General features: G+C 46.4%; 1 protein-coding gene across 2 annotated transcripts in view; it reads left to right on the forward strand.

Moving 5' to 3' along the window:
* RHCG (Rh family C glycoprotein) overlaps positions 1-17851 on the forward strand; it is a 158753-nt gene extending 140902 nt beyond the window's left edge. For both annotated transcript variants that reach the window (XM_068272469.1, XM_068272468.1), the window contains exons 8-10: positions 2670-2794; positions 9872-9945; positions 17541-17851. In XM_068272469.1, the coding sequence (XP_068128570.1) occupies positions 2670-2794; positions 9872-9945; positions 17541-17633 (292 nt within the window). In that variant the 3' untranslated portion in view covers positions 17634-17851. The remainder of the gene's footprint in view (positions 1-2669; positions 2795-9871; positions 9946-17540) is intronic.
* The last annotated feature ends 285 nt before the right edge of the window (positions 17852-18136 follow it).

The following is an 18136-nucleotide window of genomic DNA, read 5'->3' on the forward strand; positions in this document are numbered from 1 at the left end:
TTAAAGTGTAACTAAACTTAGGATCTCTGATGCAAAACATTTTCACTAGAAATGCCTCTTTGAGTTGAGTCTTTTTATGAATCTCTATGAAGTCAGCTACACTGCTGAGTGTTTTTCCTTGCTGTACAGGAAAGCTGCAGAGACAGAGATGACCCTTCAGGACATTTTCCTAATGCCTAGTACACACCATACAATTTTCTGTTATATTTTTCAGTTAGATTTTCTGCATTAGATTCTTTTCTGTAGAGACTGGTCATTATCTCTGGTGCATTGTCTTCTGGTTATCTCCTGCTGAGTAGAACAATGCCTAATTGCTAGGCAGATACAAATGGTTAGATAGATAATTTCCTACATGTTGGAAATTATCTATTTGGCAGGTAAATCTTACAGAAAATCTAACAGAAAATTGTATGGTGTTGGTGTGTACCTAGCATATTGCTGGGGATACACGGTACGTTTCCGATAATATTCAGCTGGCCCGATCATGCCGCTCGACCCTCGCCCGCTCGATTCCGGCGGCGGACAATGGCAGGGAATCGAGCGCTGATAAGGAAGCACCGGCGGGGTGAGCAGTAATCGATCCGCACGCACGCGCGGACCAGCGGGGACGCGGCTGGGGTCGATCCGGCGGCGGTCGACCCGTTTATTCCAGCCATAAGACTGCGTACTGATCAAAAAATCAGATTGCACATGATCTGCCCGTACTTCAACCATTGCAAGGGCATTATGATTATCGTAATCATGGTGCCTCTTTTTCACTGATGTAATTGTGATTGTAAATGTGACTGATGTTAAGGGGCCCATACATTTGCCGACCAACCAACCAACCAACCAACCAACCAATTTGATTATTATAATCGAATTGGATGAAAATTGGTGCTGCCAAGTGCATGCCCGAAACCCCCACCGCTGCTGCCGCAATGTATAAATGTAAGCAGTGTCTATGCATTTATACATTACCTGTCCGGTGTCAGCCTCCAGGCGGTTTCCGTCCATCTCGCCGGGTTCCGCATACACACCGGCGGCACATAGCGTCTGACGTCAGGCGCTATGCGCTGCTAGCGTGTATGCGGCTTACCTGGCGAGATGGACGGTCACCGCGTGGAGGCTGCTACAGGACAGGTAATGTATAAATGCATAGACACTGCATACATTTATACATTGCAGCGGGGCGGACGCGGTGGCTCAGCCGATTCCTATAATCTTCTACTGTATGGGCACCTTAAATGTGATTTTTCCCCTAATGCAAACATAGTGCATGGTGCATTTGCCCTGTATCCGCTCTGGCAAGCAAGGCGTGTTGACACAGGACACTAATAAAATAATGTTATATAGGTGAGTAAGCTATGGCAAAGATAAGATCAAACTGAAGAATGTTTGTGTTTGATTTAAAGTTTATTAAGTGATAGCTAATGCTGGGCATACACAGTACGTTTATGTACCGTGTATCGAGCCGCTGATGCACCCAGCTGATAATTTCCGACAGGTCCGATGACCCACCGGATCGATACCCCGCTCAATCCCCGCGGTGGACAATAGCGGGGAGTCGAGCGGAAGATAAGGAAGCGCCCGCAGGGACGAGCGGGAATCGATCCGGACGGCGGTGGGGATGAGCAGGGACGCACGGGAGGGCGGCGGGAGTCGATCCGGCGGCTAATCGCATGTATGCCCAGCATTATGTCCATATTGGCTTCACTCTTTAGCTAATGCCTAATACACACGGTACGATTTTCCGTCCGATAGATGGATCCGATCCGTCATGTCTGATATTGCTCCCAATCTTTTCTGCACTCGATTTCTCATAGCAGTGAATGGAAAAATATAAAAAAAACAAATGAAGATAAGAGAATCGCAAAATTGCACGGAAAATCTTACCGTGTGTACCCAGCATAAGGAAGGTAATGATTTATAGACTTATGAAAATAGTGCTTTAAAGCAAACTAAGTTAAAATTAAAGTAACTATGGACCTGAGGCAAAAAGTAGCGTTAATATTGGTGTGCACAGGTATCGCACAGCAATTTTACCAGTACTAATGCCAGGGTAGCAGTACACGCTACTTTGTTAGTGCAACCAGGGTAATGCGCAGTACACCACACACTACCCTGGTAAATTACGCACGTTGCACTAATAGGGTAATGTGCGCTGTCCCCTAGCGTTAGTACTAGTAAGATTGCCATGTGCTGCCTGTGCATGACAATTTTACCGCTGCTATGTGCATCTATAACAGATCCTAGATAGAATTTTCATTAGCTCCACTAGTCGTATTTTAGTTTTAAGGTTTGGTAATCCAGGTTTTACATATGAGTCATATTTAACGTCACATTTACATTGCTGCTGTTCATTAACTCCCATACAGAGAGATGGTGAGCTTTAAAACTAATCACTGTCCTGCAGTCAGGAATCTTTGCACAGCCACACAGAATTGCCACCGAAGTCAGACTTTCCTGACTGCAGAGATAAAACACTGGTTTATTAACCCTAGAAAAAAATAAAATAAAAAGTGAACCCATGCAAGTTCTACTTAGAATTGCTACTATGTTCACTTAGTTATAGCAACATGTACCTATATACTATTAGTTGGACATGTTTGTGGGTGGTGCATAGAAGATGTATTGTGCAACAATCGAATTCCTGAAATGTGTAGCTTCATGTGTTACCTATTTTGCAGCCTGGTGGCGATGTTCGGATTTACAGGTGATTATGTACACCGAACGCCAAGCATTCAGGGTGGATATCAAGCAGCTGGATTATGTGTATCGCTGGCTTTCGGTTTTGTGGGAGGTGCTGTAGTTGGTAAGTCCCCATCTCTCACTCTGCCACTTGTGGCTCTCTGATGGTATTGGCATCAGCCCGTGTCTGATCCAGTGTGCTGACCCCAAAAACTCTATCCTAATAATTCCAGTCAGACTTGGAACGTTAGGCCTGTAGTGTGATGTAGTTGGGCATGGTGCAATACAAAATCATAGTTATAACTTCCTAAAGTGCACTTCTAGGCCATTATCCACAACTTACATTGGTGTTGGTTCTATGTTGACCCGTCCCTCCCTGGCAGGGTGGTTCTGGGTCAACCCCTCCCCTTCCTTTTCCTTTTTAACTGTGTGTTTGAGCTGTAAAATTGTGCTATGAATAAGGACCAGATTGGGTCCGAAACATGTCAGCTCTGTGTTTTCTCTGCTGGATCAGTGAATAATGGCGCACAGCGCCTATGCATAAAAATGGCGCCACATTAAAAAGATACGCTTATCGCTATTTATTGTTAGTACTGCATAATAATGGCGCACAGGGAAAAAAGAAGAAAAACGGCACACACTAACGTTATTTATCAATAGTGGCACACTAACATTATTTATCAACAGTGGCACACACTAACGTTATTTATCAATAGTGGCACACACTAACGTTATTTATCAATAGCCCCCTACAGAAGCCAAACTGCAGACGTTATTTAACTGCAAAACGGTGAATGGATTTAATTTAACACTGTCAAGGTTAGGGTTAGGCACCACTGGGGGGGGGGGGTCTTAGGGTTAGGCACCATCAGGGGGGTGGTTAGGGTTAGACACCACCAGGGGGGTCTTAGGGTTAGGCACCACCAGGGGGGTCTTAGGGTTAGGCACCACCAGGGGGGTCTTAGGGATAGGCACCACCAGGGGAGTCTTAGGGTTAGGGATAGGTAAAGGGAGGGTTCTGTGTGAGAGTAGGGTTAGGTATAGTTACAGTACAATATACACCACCAGGGGGGTGGTTAGGGTTAGGCACCACCAGGGGGGTGGTTAGGGTTAGGCACCACCAAGATGGGTGGTTAGGGTTAGGCACCACCAGGGGGGTGGTTAAGGTTAGGCACCACCAGGGGTTGGTTAGGGTTAGGCACCACCAGGGGGGTTGGTTAGGGTTAGGCACCACCAGGGGGGTTGGTTAGGGTTAGGCACCACCAGGGGGGTGGTTAGGGTTAGGCACCACCAGGGGGGTGGTTAAGGTTAGGCACCACCAGGGGGGGTTAGGGTTAGGCACCACCAGGGGGGTGGTTAGGGTTAGGCACCACCAGGGGGGGTTTATGGGTTAGAGGTAGGTACAGAGAGGGTTCTGTGTGTTAACGCTAAATAACAATAAGGCTTTAACGCCAAATAACAATAAGGCTTTAACGTTAAATAGCGATAAGCGGCAAACGGATTAGCGGCAACACCGTGCGCCATTATTCTCAGGCGCTGCTTCGGGATAAGTCCCCAATAAAATATCGGAAGACATTGAAGCGGACCTTCCTTTTTTCATTCATTTTTACATTGGTGTAGGTCTGATGTTTACTGGGTGAAAGAAAAAAAAAAAGAATGAAAATGCTTCTTTGAAAATGAGCACAAATTCCTCCTCAGTTTATGCCCAGTCTATAATTTTGAGCTGTCAGCTTTACCCATGAAATATGTGATTAGGGATAACAATGCTTAGGAGAAATCATGGAGAAGCATGTGATGTGATCAGTTTGATCAGCTGCAGGGGCATTACAATAGCCCCTGCAAGGGATGCAGCCACAGGGGGGCCCTTAAGGGGAGAAGCTTGAGGGGGGGTACCCTGGCTCTGGGGACCTCTAGGGCCATTTTTAGGGGCAGGAGGGGGCACAGCGAAGGAGGGGAAGGCACAGGCATAAACTGCGGCAGGGAGGAGGGCCCGAACCCCCCTCCCTCATCTCGGGCTTCCATCAACGCTCCCCCCTCCAGCAATGACAGCTGGGGAGCCCCATCCAAAATTTTGCAGGGCCCCCCGTAATTTCTAGTTACGCCCCTGATCAGCTGATAGATGTGTAAGGCTCTGATTCACTGATAATGATCATGTGTTTAACTAGGAAGCCATGACTGCAAAGTTCTCCTAAGCATTGCCATCCCTATACATGACAATGCTGCTGCATACCCGGCTCCCGATGCATGTCATTTAACCACTTGCCGACCGCGCACTCATAACGCGCGTTGGCAAAGTGGCAGCTGCAGGACTGCCGGCTGCAGGCTAATTAATCAGGAAACAGCCGCTCGCATGAGCGGCTGCTTCCTGTCAATTCACGGCGGGGGGGCTCCGTGAATAGCCTGCGGGCCGCCGATCGCGGCTCGCAGGCTAAGTGTAAACACAACCGGAAATAATCCGCTTTGTTTACATTTGTACAACGCTGCTAACAGTAGCAGCGTTGTACTAGATCAGCGATCCCCGGCCAATCAGCGGCCGGGGATCGCTGTCACATGACAGGCAGGAGCCTGTTAGAGGCTGCACAGGACAGATCCGTTCCTGTGCAGCCTCGGATCTCCGGGGAAGGGAGGGAGGAGAGGGAGGGGGGGGAATTTCGCCGCGGAGGGGGGCTTTGAGGTGCCCCCCCCCCCCCCCGCAACACCCAGGCAGGCAGGAGCGATCAGGCCCCCCCAGCACATCATCCCCCTAGTGGGGAAAAAAGGGGGGCGATCTGGTCGCTCTGCCTAGTGTTTGATCTGTGCTGGGGGCTGCACAGCCCACCCAGCACAGATCAGCTAAAACAGCGCTGGTCCTTAAGGGGGGGTAAAGGCTGGGTCATCAAGTGGTTAATCAGGAGCCAGAGGAGGCACCTTACAGCAAGTGGCTGCTGGGAGGCGTACATATTATAACGTCGCCGCTGAGCTGGGCGCAGGGTAAGCCAAAATACATCTCACCCTGCTGCTGCTCATATTCCCGGCGACGTTAAATTATTTTCCCCCTCCAAGTCGTAGCAACTCAGAGGAAGAAATAATTTGGGATCTGCCTGGTGTCTAATGCATCCTCACTCCCTTATTCAGTTCCCTGGTGTCTAGTGCCCTCCCCTATACAGGTCCCTGGTGTCTAGCGGACCTCTCTTCCTACCTTATACAGTTCCCTGGTGTCTAGTGGTCCTTCTTCCCCTATACAGTTCCCTAGTGCCTAGTGGCCCTCTCCCTCCCTATACAGTTCTATGGTGTCCCTCCACCATATGACTTCCCTGGTGATATAGGGCTTTACTTCCAGTATAGCTTCCTTGGTGGGCTATAGTGCGCCAAACATAATGCAAAGTTGGGCAACTACTTGGGGGTCAAATTTGATGGCTCTCTGGGCCAAATTTGGCCCACAGGCCAGAGTTTGACATGTATGCACTAAAGGGTCTCTTTACTTCCTGTAAATAATAAAAAAAAATATTTTAGTAGTCTGGGAAAGAAGTTATTATCTTTATGAGGTTTTTATTGTTTGTGTATTTGAAGTTGAAGAGAAGCACTCACATCCTGTTGATGACAATGATTCTCTCCGACCAGGAAAACAATGTAAACTTAATAGTGTTTTAAACCTTTGCTCATCCTATCCAAATCTATAATAAAAGTTTTCGGTAAAATTCTATTTGAAAGTACTGTATGACCAAACTAACCTTTTATTAGTGAGGTTGTGTCTTTATCAGCTGCCTGAGCTTATTACAATATACCTAGGCACTGTCTTGCATTCCTCTGCAATGCAGGTGGGCATAAGTTGTCTGATGTTGCGCAAAACAATTCAGCTGACAATGTATAAAAAACAACGAGACTCAGTGCTGTTCCATAAAGTGTATTGAACAATTTTTACCACCACACACCTCTAGATTGCAACATGACCCGTTTTAACTGCACAACCCTTATTAAAAACACTGGGCACTAGCTGTACGCATGTTAGCTCTGGAAATTCAGATGAACATGAGGATGTAGGACAGGTGAATAGGATAGGAGAAACAAGAATGGAAAATAGCCAATATGATGATTTTTTGGGAGGAACTACCAGTAGATATTTTGGAAGATTCAGTAAAGGACAAAGACCCAGAAGGAAGGGTAACAAGAGCTAGAGCAATAGCATTGGAAAACCAAATGTAGCTAGAACAATGATCTCCATATCATTCATCTCACACAACACTCCCTCATGGAAGATCCCTTGTTTGTACTGAGTAGGGATTGACCTTCTGCCCTACTATGCATGGGGATGAATTTGAAGTATACAAAGACATCCTTTTATTTTTGAGAAAGGAACTCCTAAAAAAGATGTTTTTTAGGAACCCTCAATAAATAAGGGTTGAGAATTTAACGTCAGGATTGGTGAAAAATAACGAGATAGATGGAGCTAAAGGAGGTGAGGTTTATGACATTGATGAACTAGAATTTGAGGAGTATGAGGAAGCTAGTCAGGTAAAAATGTTTACAAATTTGAAATCCAGGTCAAAATATATGCTCTCTCTGCTGTCTAATAGGTCAATGGCCATATTTTTGGAATGAATGAAAAAGGATTTGAAAATGATAGATTGGAGAGGTAGTGGTGCACAGCTTTGATGGAATTAAAAAACATGAGTGATGTGATAATAAAGAAAAGCAATAAAGGAGGCAATGTAGTGCTTATACCAGGGGGCGTAACTAGTACTCACTGGGCCCCCCTGCAAAACTTTGGATGCCCCCCCCCCCCCTCGCTTTCTGCACAGGTAAACTGAGAACCAATGTTATTCAATTGGCTAGTGCACGCCTGAATGTGTTTCCCCATGCAGATAAAAACAGACAGCAGTGAAGCACTGCACACATTTTCTCTATAAATTACTGTACATTAGCTTCTGTGATAAAACGTGTGTTTTCACACATACAGACACACATAGGGCTTGATTTACTAAACCGTGATAACTCAAATATCACACCTTATCAAAGATATCACACCTTATCAAAGTTAGCACGCCTTATCAGAGTATCATAGCGATCGCTACAAACTTCTGTCTGCTAATTGGCAATGGCACTCGTCCTGCCCTGAGCCCCTGCAGGTTCGTAGCGGTCGCTATACTACTCTGATAAGGCGTATTAGCTTTTATAAGGTGTGATATCTTTGATAAGGTGTGATATTTGAGTTATCATGGTTTAGTTAATCAAGCCCATGGTGTGCAAAAAACTGACAGACAAGTGCGCCCCAGCCTCAGCTTATTACACTCACTCTGTCCATCTCTGATGGCACTGTGCACAAGAGCCTGCTGCACACTGAATAGGGATGGTCTCACTGAAAGGACACAGAGGCAGGGGATTGTATATAGAATATGCCTAGGTGTCCTAATATGATTTCACAAACCCACCTCGGGTTCTCTTGTAGACTTTAATTTGGGGGTGTTTCTGTAGCTGTTGTCCATAAATAATGTGGAATGACAATAAATAATGTGGTAGGATTGCTGTGGGGTCTTTAACTTGGTTTTCTTTGTGTGTGTTTTTCCTGTTTCCCTGTGACCCCCCTAAAAAGTCCATTTAAATGTGAAATGTTACATTATTAGGCTTTTAGTGCAAGGAATATGGACAATAAAAATTACTTCTAATGACATTTTTGGGGGTAAAATTTAAGATAATGGTCTTTATATTAAAAATCCACAAGATGGGGCTTAAAAGCAAAGTGATGTAAAATGGGCTAAGCCAGTGATGGCTAACCTTGGCACTCCAGCTGCGGTGGAACTACAAGTCCCATGAGGCATTGCAATACTCTAACAGTTCTAAGCAAAACTCGGGGAGGTAGAGGCGTGATGGGATTTGTAGTTTTGTCACAGCTGGAGTGCCAAGGTTAGTCATCACTGGGCTAAGTGATAGACGTTAGAAAGGAATATGCATGAGTGCAAATATAAAAGCCTGCAAGAGGGCACTCAAAGCACTGAAGCCTTATGTCCTGATTAAACTGGCGGGCAGCCAGTGAAACGCATTGACTAATATTGGCATCTCCAGGCCACCATCCACAGGCTGATCCAGGGAATCCCACAAACACAAACACGCCAGAGTCGTACGGCTCTTGATGGTGGCAAACAAACGCAGGGAAGCCCACAATGAACTTCACCGCGCTCCGCAAACAAGTAATTCAGACCGGCTTAAGTGTGCGGCCCCAAGTTTGGTAGCGCCAAACATGGACCCATCAAAGATGGGTCAGTGACAGTGGTTGGATATATATGGACACTATTGGCTGGAAACATGAGTTACATTTACAGGCTGGCTAGTGAAGAGACTGCATACAAATGTGAGCAAAGGCAATGCCTAAGAAGGGAAAGTGAGAGCTCCCAAGGGCAAGTAGATCTGCAAACTGTGGCGTATATAATCTCCAGAGATAGCATGCATGCAGCTAGTGACAAATGTTTTTAATAGGGCTTGTGCAATTGACATATGTCATGTTGCAATCTAGAGGTGTGGTGGTAAAAATTGTTCAATACACGTTATGGAAAAGCACTGAGTCTCATGTTGTTTTTATAGAATTAGACTACTGTGCCATGCATGGAATTTGTTCTTGATTATTATTATTATAATTAACTGACAATGTGACAGTTATCAGCATGGTGAGAAATCAATCAGTAGTGTTGGGCTCTGGCAATTACTAGAAAACCTTAAAGTACACCTGAAGCGAGAAGCACATGGTGATTGCCATATTTATTTCTCTTTAAATAATACCAATTGCCTGGCTGTCCCGCTAATCTGTGTGGCTGCGATAGAGTCTGAATCACCCACCTGATAAAAGCATATGGCTAATCTAGTCAGACTTCAGTCAGAGGCACCTGATCTGCATGCTTAATTAGGGTCTATGGCTAAAAGTATTAGTGACAGAGGATCAGCAGGCCAGCCAGGCAATTCACATTGCTTAAAAGGAAATACATATGTTAGCCTCCATATCTCTCTAACTTCAGGTGTTTTTTAAATATTCAGCACAAACACTGTTTTTCATATGCATTTATTAGATCATTGTTTTAAATTAATGAATCATAAATACATTTTAAAAGGTCCCTTTTCTATCAGGTTAAACACGACTTTGAACAAATAAAATGCACAGTTGTTATTTTGTTAATATGTTATTCTGTTATATGACTTTAAAGATTAATTCATTTACTGATAATCTTTACCACAGGATTATTCCTGAAGCTGCCTTTCTGGGGGGCTCCTTCTGATGAGAATTGCTTTTATGATGGCGTGTACTGGGAGGTAAGTGAGTCCTCACTGATTGCATGTTAAACTCCACGTTCATATGAAATGTTCTTCTTCTCCGTGTCCCTCAGTCTCTATATAGTCAACTGACAAAGTGTTAGTATATTGGTAGGTGAACAGAGGCGCCAGAAAGATAAAAGTACATACATTTTTTTTTTAATTTCTGGGAGGAAGTGGTGGACTCGCCTCCGTTAAAGCAGACACCAAGGACTGTAATTATATAAATATACACATTTATTGAAAATACCCCAAGACAAAGTGTTAGGCACCATCTACACTGCATCCGCTGTGTTCTGTCATGGACAGCATAATGGCAAACAGCGGCGTTTCAACTATCAGGCAAGAACAGACGGTTGCCTGGAGCAACGGGGAGGGGGGGGCGCAGCACGGGCCACCGCACCTCTATGCACGCACTGCTGCCTGCCAGGCCGCCCCCTCTCCTTTCCCTTTCCCTTTCACAGCAAGCAGCTGCACAGGTACTTTGTTTACCTCATGTGGTGCCGCCTCTAACTCTGCCCCCTCTGTCAAAAACTTGTGTAACACGCCAGGCATTCGGGCTACACCACCGGTTGCAGACAGGAAAGAGGAGACTGTGCCTCCCGCCATGCCCCCTGGCTGGCCCTGCGTTCCCCTCAAAACATGTGGCTTGGTGTGTCTCCCTCAGAGTCCCAGACACAGCAGGCAGCAGCTAGTCCAGGCTAGAGGAAATAAGGTGAGCCCAAATCTGATCCAAAGTAAACAGTATCATTGCTGCCTTGCCCTTCCTATTCAGTCCACTGTGTAATAGACTCATAGGTGTATCTATTGGGGTGCACATAGGACACCTGCTATAGGCGCACCTTGTCACTAATCTTGGGGGGCACATCCCCAGTAAGCAATTAAGCACCCCTCTCTGAGTCCTGGCGGACTGGAACCTTCTGTCACCACCAGCGCTGTTTTCCCCGCCCACCTGGGGCCCGCAGAAGGAGAGGAGAGAGGCCGAGTGACTGTGACACACTCACTAACTTGTTGCAGGCAGTGCCCCGCTGTGTGTCACCTGGCGGCCGCAGCTACATCCACCGTCCACGCACTGTTTCCTCTTCTAGGCTCCCCTCCCACCTCCATCACATATGTGGTCAATCATGAGGTGGATTGGGGAAGCGAAGGGCACCGATGTTGCTATGGCGACTAGAGATGCCGCGGGGACTACCCCACAGCGTCTCTGGTCGCCATAGCAACGTCGGCACCGCTCGCTGTCTTGCCTCCCCGATCCGCCTCCTAAATGGCCGCATATGTGATGGAGCTGGGAGGGGAGCCTAGAAGAGGAAACATTGCGTGGATGTAGCTGCAGGCCCCGGGAAGGCGGTCAGGTGATGCACAGTGTGTGTGAGTGAGTGCGCACCGACTGAGGCACCTAGGCGGGCAGCAGTCCAGGCAGCAGAGATCACATCTGGCTGCTGGAAGCGCAACAGCAAAATTTAAATTATTATGAGGTAAATAAGTAAAGTGATTGATTCACCACAATGATGAAAGTTAACTTGAAGGATTGGAATAGGATACCAGAGCCCAAGCAGCACCATGGTCACAGCCTGCACCCTGCCCCCAGCCTGCAGTGCACCCTGCCTCAGCCAGCACCTGGCCATGGCCTACACCTTGCCTCCAGCCTGCACACGCCTCAGCCAGCACCTGGCCATGGCCTACACCTAGCCCCCAGCCAGCACCCCCTGTCCCAGCCAGAATGCCATTTTTTGTTACCCGTATTGCCCAGATACGTCTCTGCATAGACTTCAGTAGTGAGGGGGATGGGGGACGGGGAGGGTTTCGGGGGATGGTTTGAGCTGTCACTAAGTGGGCAAGCTGAGCTTCGCAGAGTTGTGAGGCTGAGTTTGAGTGATTCAGCCGCATTTTAGTGTGATTTCTGGTGAAACACTGCCCACATTATAGTGTGATTTCTGGTTTAATGCTGCCCGCATTATAGTGTGATTTCTGGTGAAACAATGCCCGCATTACATGTATTTTCTTGTGAAACACCACCGCAATAAGTATGATTTCTGGTGAAATGCTGCCGCAATACGTTTATTTTGTGGTGAAACGTTAACACAATAAGTATTTTCTGGTTAAATGCTGCCGCATTACGATTATATTCTGGTGGAACGCTGGTACAAAGTCTGTAGAGATCACACAGGCACTTTTGAAGTCCTGGTGACACTGATGATAAGCAAGCATTCTGTGTGTGTTTAAAGAGTATCTTTACTCACAAAAAATGCCCCTGGATGGTACTCACCTCGGGAGGTGGAAGCCTCTGGATCCTATCAAGGCTTATCCTGTCCTCCTCCGTCCCACGGTGGTCTCGCTGCAGGTCCAGGAACAGCGACCATGTAAATATTTACCTTCCCGGTTCCAGCGCAGGTGCAGTAGCAGCTCTCGGCTCCGAAGTAGGTGGAAATAGCCAATCTCAGTCGGGTCCGCAGTCTGCAGGCCCAAGTCTACTGCGCCTGCGCAGCAGAGCGGACCAGACTGAGATCGGCTATTTCCACCTATTTCGGATCAGAGAGCCAAAACAGCGCCTCTGCTGGAACAGGGAAAGGTAAATATTGCACAGCCCGACAAATTGTCAGCTATGCTTTCCGTGGGCCAGAGCAAGACCATCGTGGGACTGAGGAGGATGCGGCAAGCCGCGATAGGATCCACAGGCTTCCCCCTCCCAAGGCGAGTATCCCCCGGGGCGTTTTTTTTTTGTACAGAGTCATTTTAAAGGATAAAAGAGATATTGTAGAAAGGCATCTGAAACTAGTACTGAACCAGTCCTTTCTAAATGGAAAGCAAAAATACTAACCTATTATTGCCACAAGATGGCAGCAGAGTATAACAGACGTATAGAACTGTAACTGTTCTGGTTCACCATGAGCTTGCTGGATAATTGGTAACTCTAATAAAAAAGTAACAAATTAAACATGTTGCTTCCATTATTCTACTGTATCTAATTGGGCCTTTCATTTATAAAGCACCAAGACATTATGGGCCTGATACAATTCAGGTGATATTTTCCCACATTTTCAATAAAATGCTTTTTAAGCCACCAGCAGGCAAGAAAATACTCAGAATAATTGTGACAGTACTTTTCCACCTACCTTCTGGTACTGGTTCTGGTTTCAAAGTGCTGAAAAGTTATTCATTTAAACAAGATGAAAAATATCACCAAGGAGAAAACTTAGATGAAAAAGAGGAATTGGATTGGGCCCATATGAGATGGTTCTAAAGGAGCTTTTTGAAACACAAGTGGATAAGCGATACCCTGATGTCACATGACCCCTACTGGCCAGACTGCTTCGTTCCTCCCAATCTGCTTCAGCCCCCAGACCATCCAATCTCATGGATGCAATCAATTTGCCAGAGTATCTGGAATTAGGCAAACATACAGGCCAGAAGGGAACGTGTGGAAAACACAGACACTTTACTACGCACAATATTATGGTAAGAAGCTGCCACCACCTTTCAGTTATTAGGGGAAAGGTCTGACTATTCTATGCCTGTGGAAAGAAAAGGGTTGACTCAACCCACAGCACACTTTGCTCTCCCCACCAGCTGCTGTTGCTTCCCTCCCAAGTCCCAGGCACTTGTGTGATGTGAGGACATACACTAGGGGCAGCGTGGCACGTAACTTATGTGACCTCTAGAGGCCTCAAGTGTTTCAGTTACTTCACACAGGAACCCTGGGACACGGAAGTGGTGAGATGAAGTAGCCAGCAGGGAGAGAAGACACGGGAACCATGCTGTGGACAGGTGAGAAGAATGTGAGGTGAGAAGCTGCTGAGTCGATCGGACCAGCATCGAACAGACCACCAAACTAGCAAAATATTCCATCCCTCACAATCAATAGAATCAATTATTTTTGCTGAAAATCTATTGTTTAGGAATAGTCTGCGTCATCGATATCTAGCGGATTCGACCAACTGATTGAAATGTCCGGATATTGATTGAAAAATATTGAGTAGTGTATGGCCTGCTTAAAAGAATCATCAACCATACTATGCTCTCCACCACTCTACTTACCCAGTGCTTCCTCCAGCCCCTGGCAGTGGCTATGTCCCATGCTGCATCTCCGCTCACAGCCGCCGGCTCGGGGTCCCTGCCGGTGCAGAGGATGACCTCCAGGTCGTCCTCTACTGTGCCTGCGTGAGCGCCACTGTTTTTCACCTCCAAGTGCTCTGGATTGTACTGCGCAAGCACAGAACTACTGCGTAGTACACTCCGGTCCACATGGAGGTGATGGACAGTGGCACTTGCGCAGGCGCAGTAGCCTTTGCACGGGCAGGGATCCTGGGGTTGGGGGGGGGGGGCGCACTTTGGGTTCTCCGCATCTAGTGCTGGAGAACCTTGTCCTTGCCCTGCGGGTAAACAAGATAAACCAGAAAATTGAGGCACTCTACACCTAAGCATTCAAATAGCTAAGAAGGGGAAGGTAGAAGACTATTATTTTAGCTTTCTTATATGTAATTTATTACAATGGAAATCAATGGTTAATTCTCATGTATCTGATGTTTTGTTCCTGTTTAACCGCTAAACGACCACATCACGCCAATGGGCGTGGTCACGGCGGCAGCCACGGAACCGCCTAACGCCAAGTGGTCTCAAGTCCTGAGGTGGGGTTTTGAAGTAGATCGCACACGCCTATGCTCAGCTCCATAATCAGTCTCCCAGCAGCAATCGCCACTAGGAGACTGTTAGATGGCGAAACCACTGTCTATTTACACAGTACAGCGATGCGATCTACGACAGCTCTGTACTGGGGACAGACTGTCCCCCCTGGAGAGACAGGAGCGATTCGCTGTCATATACTGATGCCTAATTGCCTATGATAGCCAATCGCTGTCATAGGCTGGCAGGGGGAGGGAGGGGGAGATTAAAAAAAATATATTATTAAAATAGGAATATTTATTTAAAAAATAAACAAAAAAATACACAAATAAATAAACAAACATTCGGGGAGCAATCAGAGCCCGCCACCAGAAAGCTCTGTTGGTGGGCAGAGAAGGGGGGGGGGATCACTTGTGTGCTGAGTTGTAGGGCCCTGCAGCGAGGCCTTAAAGCTGCAGTGGTCGAAATTGGAAAAAATAGCCTGGTCACTAGGGTGGGGTGGGGTGGGGTGGGGGGTTGTGCATGCCTATGGTCCTGAAGAGGTTAACGCTCTGTTTCCACTAGAGCGGAGAACTTACTTTTTTTTGTCCATTCTCCTCATTGCTAGCCAGACAGTGAACAGCTCCTGTTATACATAGAAGCCATTCACACTTGTCACACTGCAATGGATCCGCGAGATCTATTGCAGTAAGTGGACCACACTTCTGTGTAATCCACGGTAATCCCGGGCCAGACGGATGCGTTCCCCCATATAACCTTTGCGGGAGCGCATCTGCTGCATGCTCCAGCCGGATCACGCGGATCATCGGAGCAGACATTATACTGTCCACTCTCGCTGGTCGCACGTGATGCGGAAGTAAAGTGGGAACACACATTAAATGTGATGCACAAAAAAATAGATAGACTCCCAGCACTCAAGATCTGCTGATGCGTGGGATCGGACAGGTCTATGCGTTTGCCAGCTCGCTGCAGTGTAAAGATGAACTGTTGTGTCTTGCTTAAGTCACAAATATAAACATATATAAAAAATAAACATATTTGCAAGTCCAATAGAGAGAGAGGACTGGCACTGTCGTTCAAAACTTTATTAAGGTATAAAAGACACACTTGCAGTTGCATGTGATGCACAGGGCTACAAGCGGCTAGGTGGGCGCCAGGACGGAGATCTCGGCAAACGTCCAAAGGCCTTTTATCTAGTGCTTAACAAGCGCCAGTGACACAAAATGGGAGTTCTCCGACCTGGCGTCCACCTAGCTGCTTGTAGCCCTATGCATCACATCCAACTGCAAGTGCCAGTCTTCTCTCTCTGGCAGTGCCAGTCCTCTCTGTCTCTATTAAAGTGGGAACACAGCCTAAGGGTAAACTAGGGCTATAATGTGATCTCTGTTTCTGAAGTTTGTGGTGGCTGATGTGGAAGCCTTAAAGTGGATCCAAGATGAAAAACTAACTATAACAAGTAACTTGTCTATATATCTTAGGCCCCATTCACACTTGCGTTCTGTCACTCAAACGCATAGGAAGTGGGGTAGAACATCAGGTGTTTGCGTCCTGTGTGTTCTGTGCTTTCCGTTCCCCATAGGTTTCCACATCCGCATGGTGCAGTCAGGATCCGTTCCGGGTGCGTGGGCCGGATGAGCCGGACCCAAAAAATAGCACATGGTGGAAAAGCCTCCGGAGTCCGGATCCGGTCCGGCTCCATACTGTACAGAACGGACGCGTGTGTTTGCATTGCTATGCGGAACGTACGTTCCGTTTGTACAGTATACGGTCCGGATCCGATCAGGCGGATCCGGACAGGGAACGCTAATGATCCTGACTGCACCATGCGGATGTGGAAACCTATGGGGAACGGAAAGCACAGAACACACAGGACGCAAACACCTGATGTTCTACCCCACTTCCTATGCGTTTGCGTGACAGAACGCAAGTGTGAATGGGGCCTAAGATATATAGACAAGTTACTTGTTATAGTTAGTTTTTCATCTTGGATCCACTTTAAGGGCCCTTTTCCACTAGAGCGATTGTGATTGCTGAATCACAAAATCGCAAATCGCTAGTGATTTATAAATCGCTAGGGTTGTTACTTTATCATAGAAGTCACGAGAAGTATTTTCCACTACAGTGATTCGATTTTGAAATCGCTAATCGCAAATCACAATCGCTTGCTGGAGCGATTTTTACAATGATAATGCAATGCAAATGAAAATCGCAAATCGCAATCGCATAACAGAGTTAATGAAAAATCGCAATCGCAATCACTGGCGTTTGTGATTTGTGATTGCGATTGCTAGTGGAAAAGGGCCCTAAGGCTTCCACACCAGCTGGTGGCTGGATAGTGTAATGGTTAAGGGTTCTGCCTCTGACACAGGAGACCTGGGTTCGAATCTCGGCTCTGCCTGTTCAGTAAGCCAGCACCTATTCAGTAGGAGACCTTGGGCAAGTCTCCCTAACACTGCTACTGCCTATAGAGCGCGTCCTAGTGGCTGCAGCTCTGGCGCTTTGAGTCCGCCAGGAGAAAAGCGCGATATAAATGTTCTGTGTTTGTTTGTTTGTTGTTTGTTTAATGTGAACCCGGCCTTATCTAAAATTTAGATATTTTACACAGCAAATCCATATTCTCTTGTCATCACAAAGGCAAGCCGCTCTGCATCTCCACCTCCTCAGCCTGTGAAAACTCTCCTCCTCTCTCCTCCCCCTCCGCCCCCTTGCCTCTGAAATCTCTGTCTGGTAATGCCTCCTCCTCCTCCCCATACTGAGCTCCCATGAGCTCTTGCTACATGGGACTCAGAATGCCTAGGTGCTGGAGGAACTGTGGGCGAGGCTTGTTTAGTGTATGAGGAATTAGGGTGTTAAAACAAAAAAAAAAGTATTTGGCTTGAGGAATGCCCTATAACCTATATGTAAGGGGCACAATTGCAATGAGTAAAAGTTTATCTCGGATCCACTTTGATTCATTCTTTGCCCTCTCTTTCTAGCTGCCTGAAGAAGATCCTGAAGAGCCAGCGCCGCTTGGCAAAAACTATGTAACTCATATACCTGATCCATTGAAGGAAACTGATAAAATGTGAAGTGATGCCATTGCAAGTGAATCCCTCTTTCTTCTTTTGTTACTGTATTTGGCTTTTTGTGATAATTTTGTACTGTTCAGTTTTTACTCATGTCTCATGAAATAAATACATTAATGTATTAGATGATTTAATTGGATGAAATCAAATGTAAATGCTGTTCACTCTGAAACTTATTGATGTAAATATTGGCACAGTAATATTAAAATATGATGATTTGATCTTTGTGGTGTGTGATTGTGATGAAGATGCAGTACAAAAACCATTGCTGAGTGGACAGCAAGGACACCATTTATAGTCTGCTGTAGTAAAGTTAAAAAGAAACAGTTCTAAAAAAAAAAAAAAAAAAAAAGAGGAAGAAAGAAAAAGCAAAAAATAAATAACTGTTGATGAGAATGCATCCCACTCTCCACCTGGCCTCTGGCACCTACACCACCTCACCTGCACCAACAGGCACAGGGCCAAATGATCTGCAAGCTAGCACAGCACACTCTGGAACTCAGGCA

This window comes from Hyperolius riggenbachi, chromosome 3 (genome assembly GCF_040937935.1).
Source record: "Hyperolius riggenbachi isolate aHypRig1 chromosome 3, aHypRig1.pri, whole genome shotgun sequence".
Classification (NCBI taxonomy): domain Eukaryota; kingdom Metazoa; phylum Chordata; class Amphibia; order Anura; family Hyperoliidae; genus Hyperolius; species Hyperolius riggenbachi.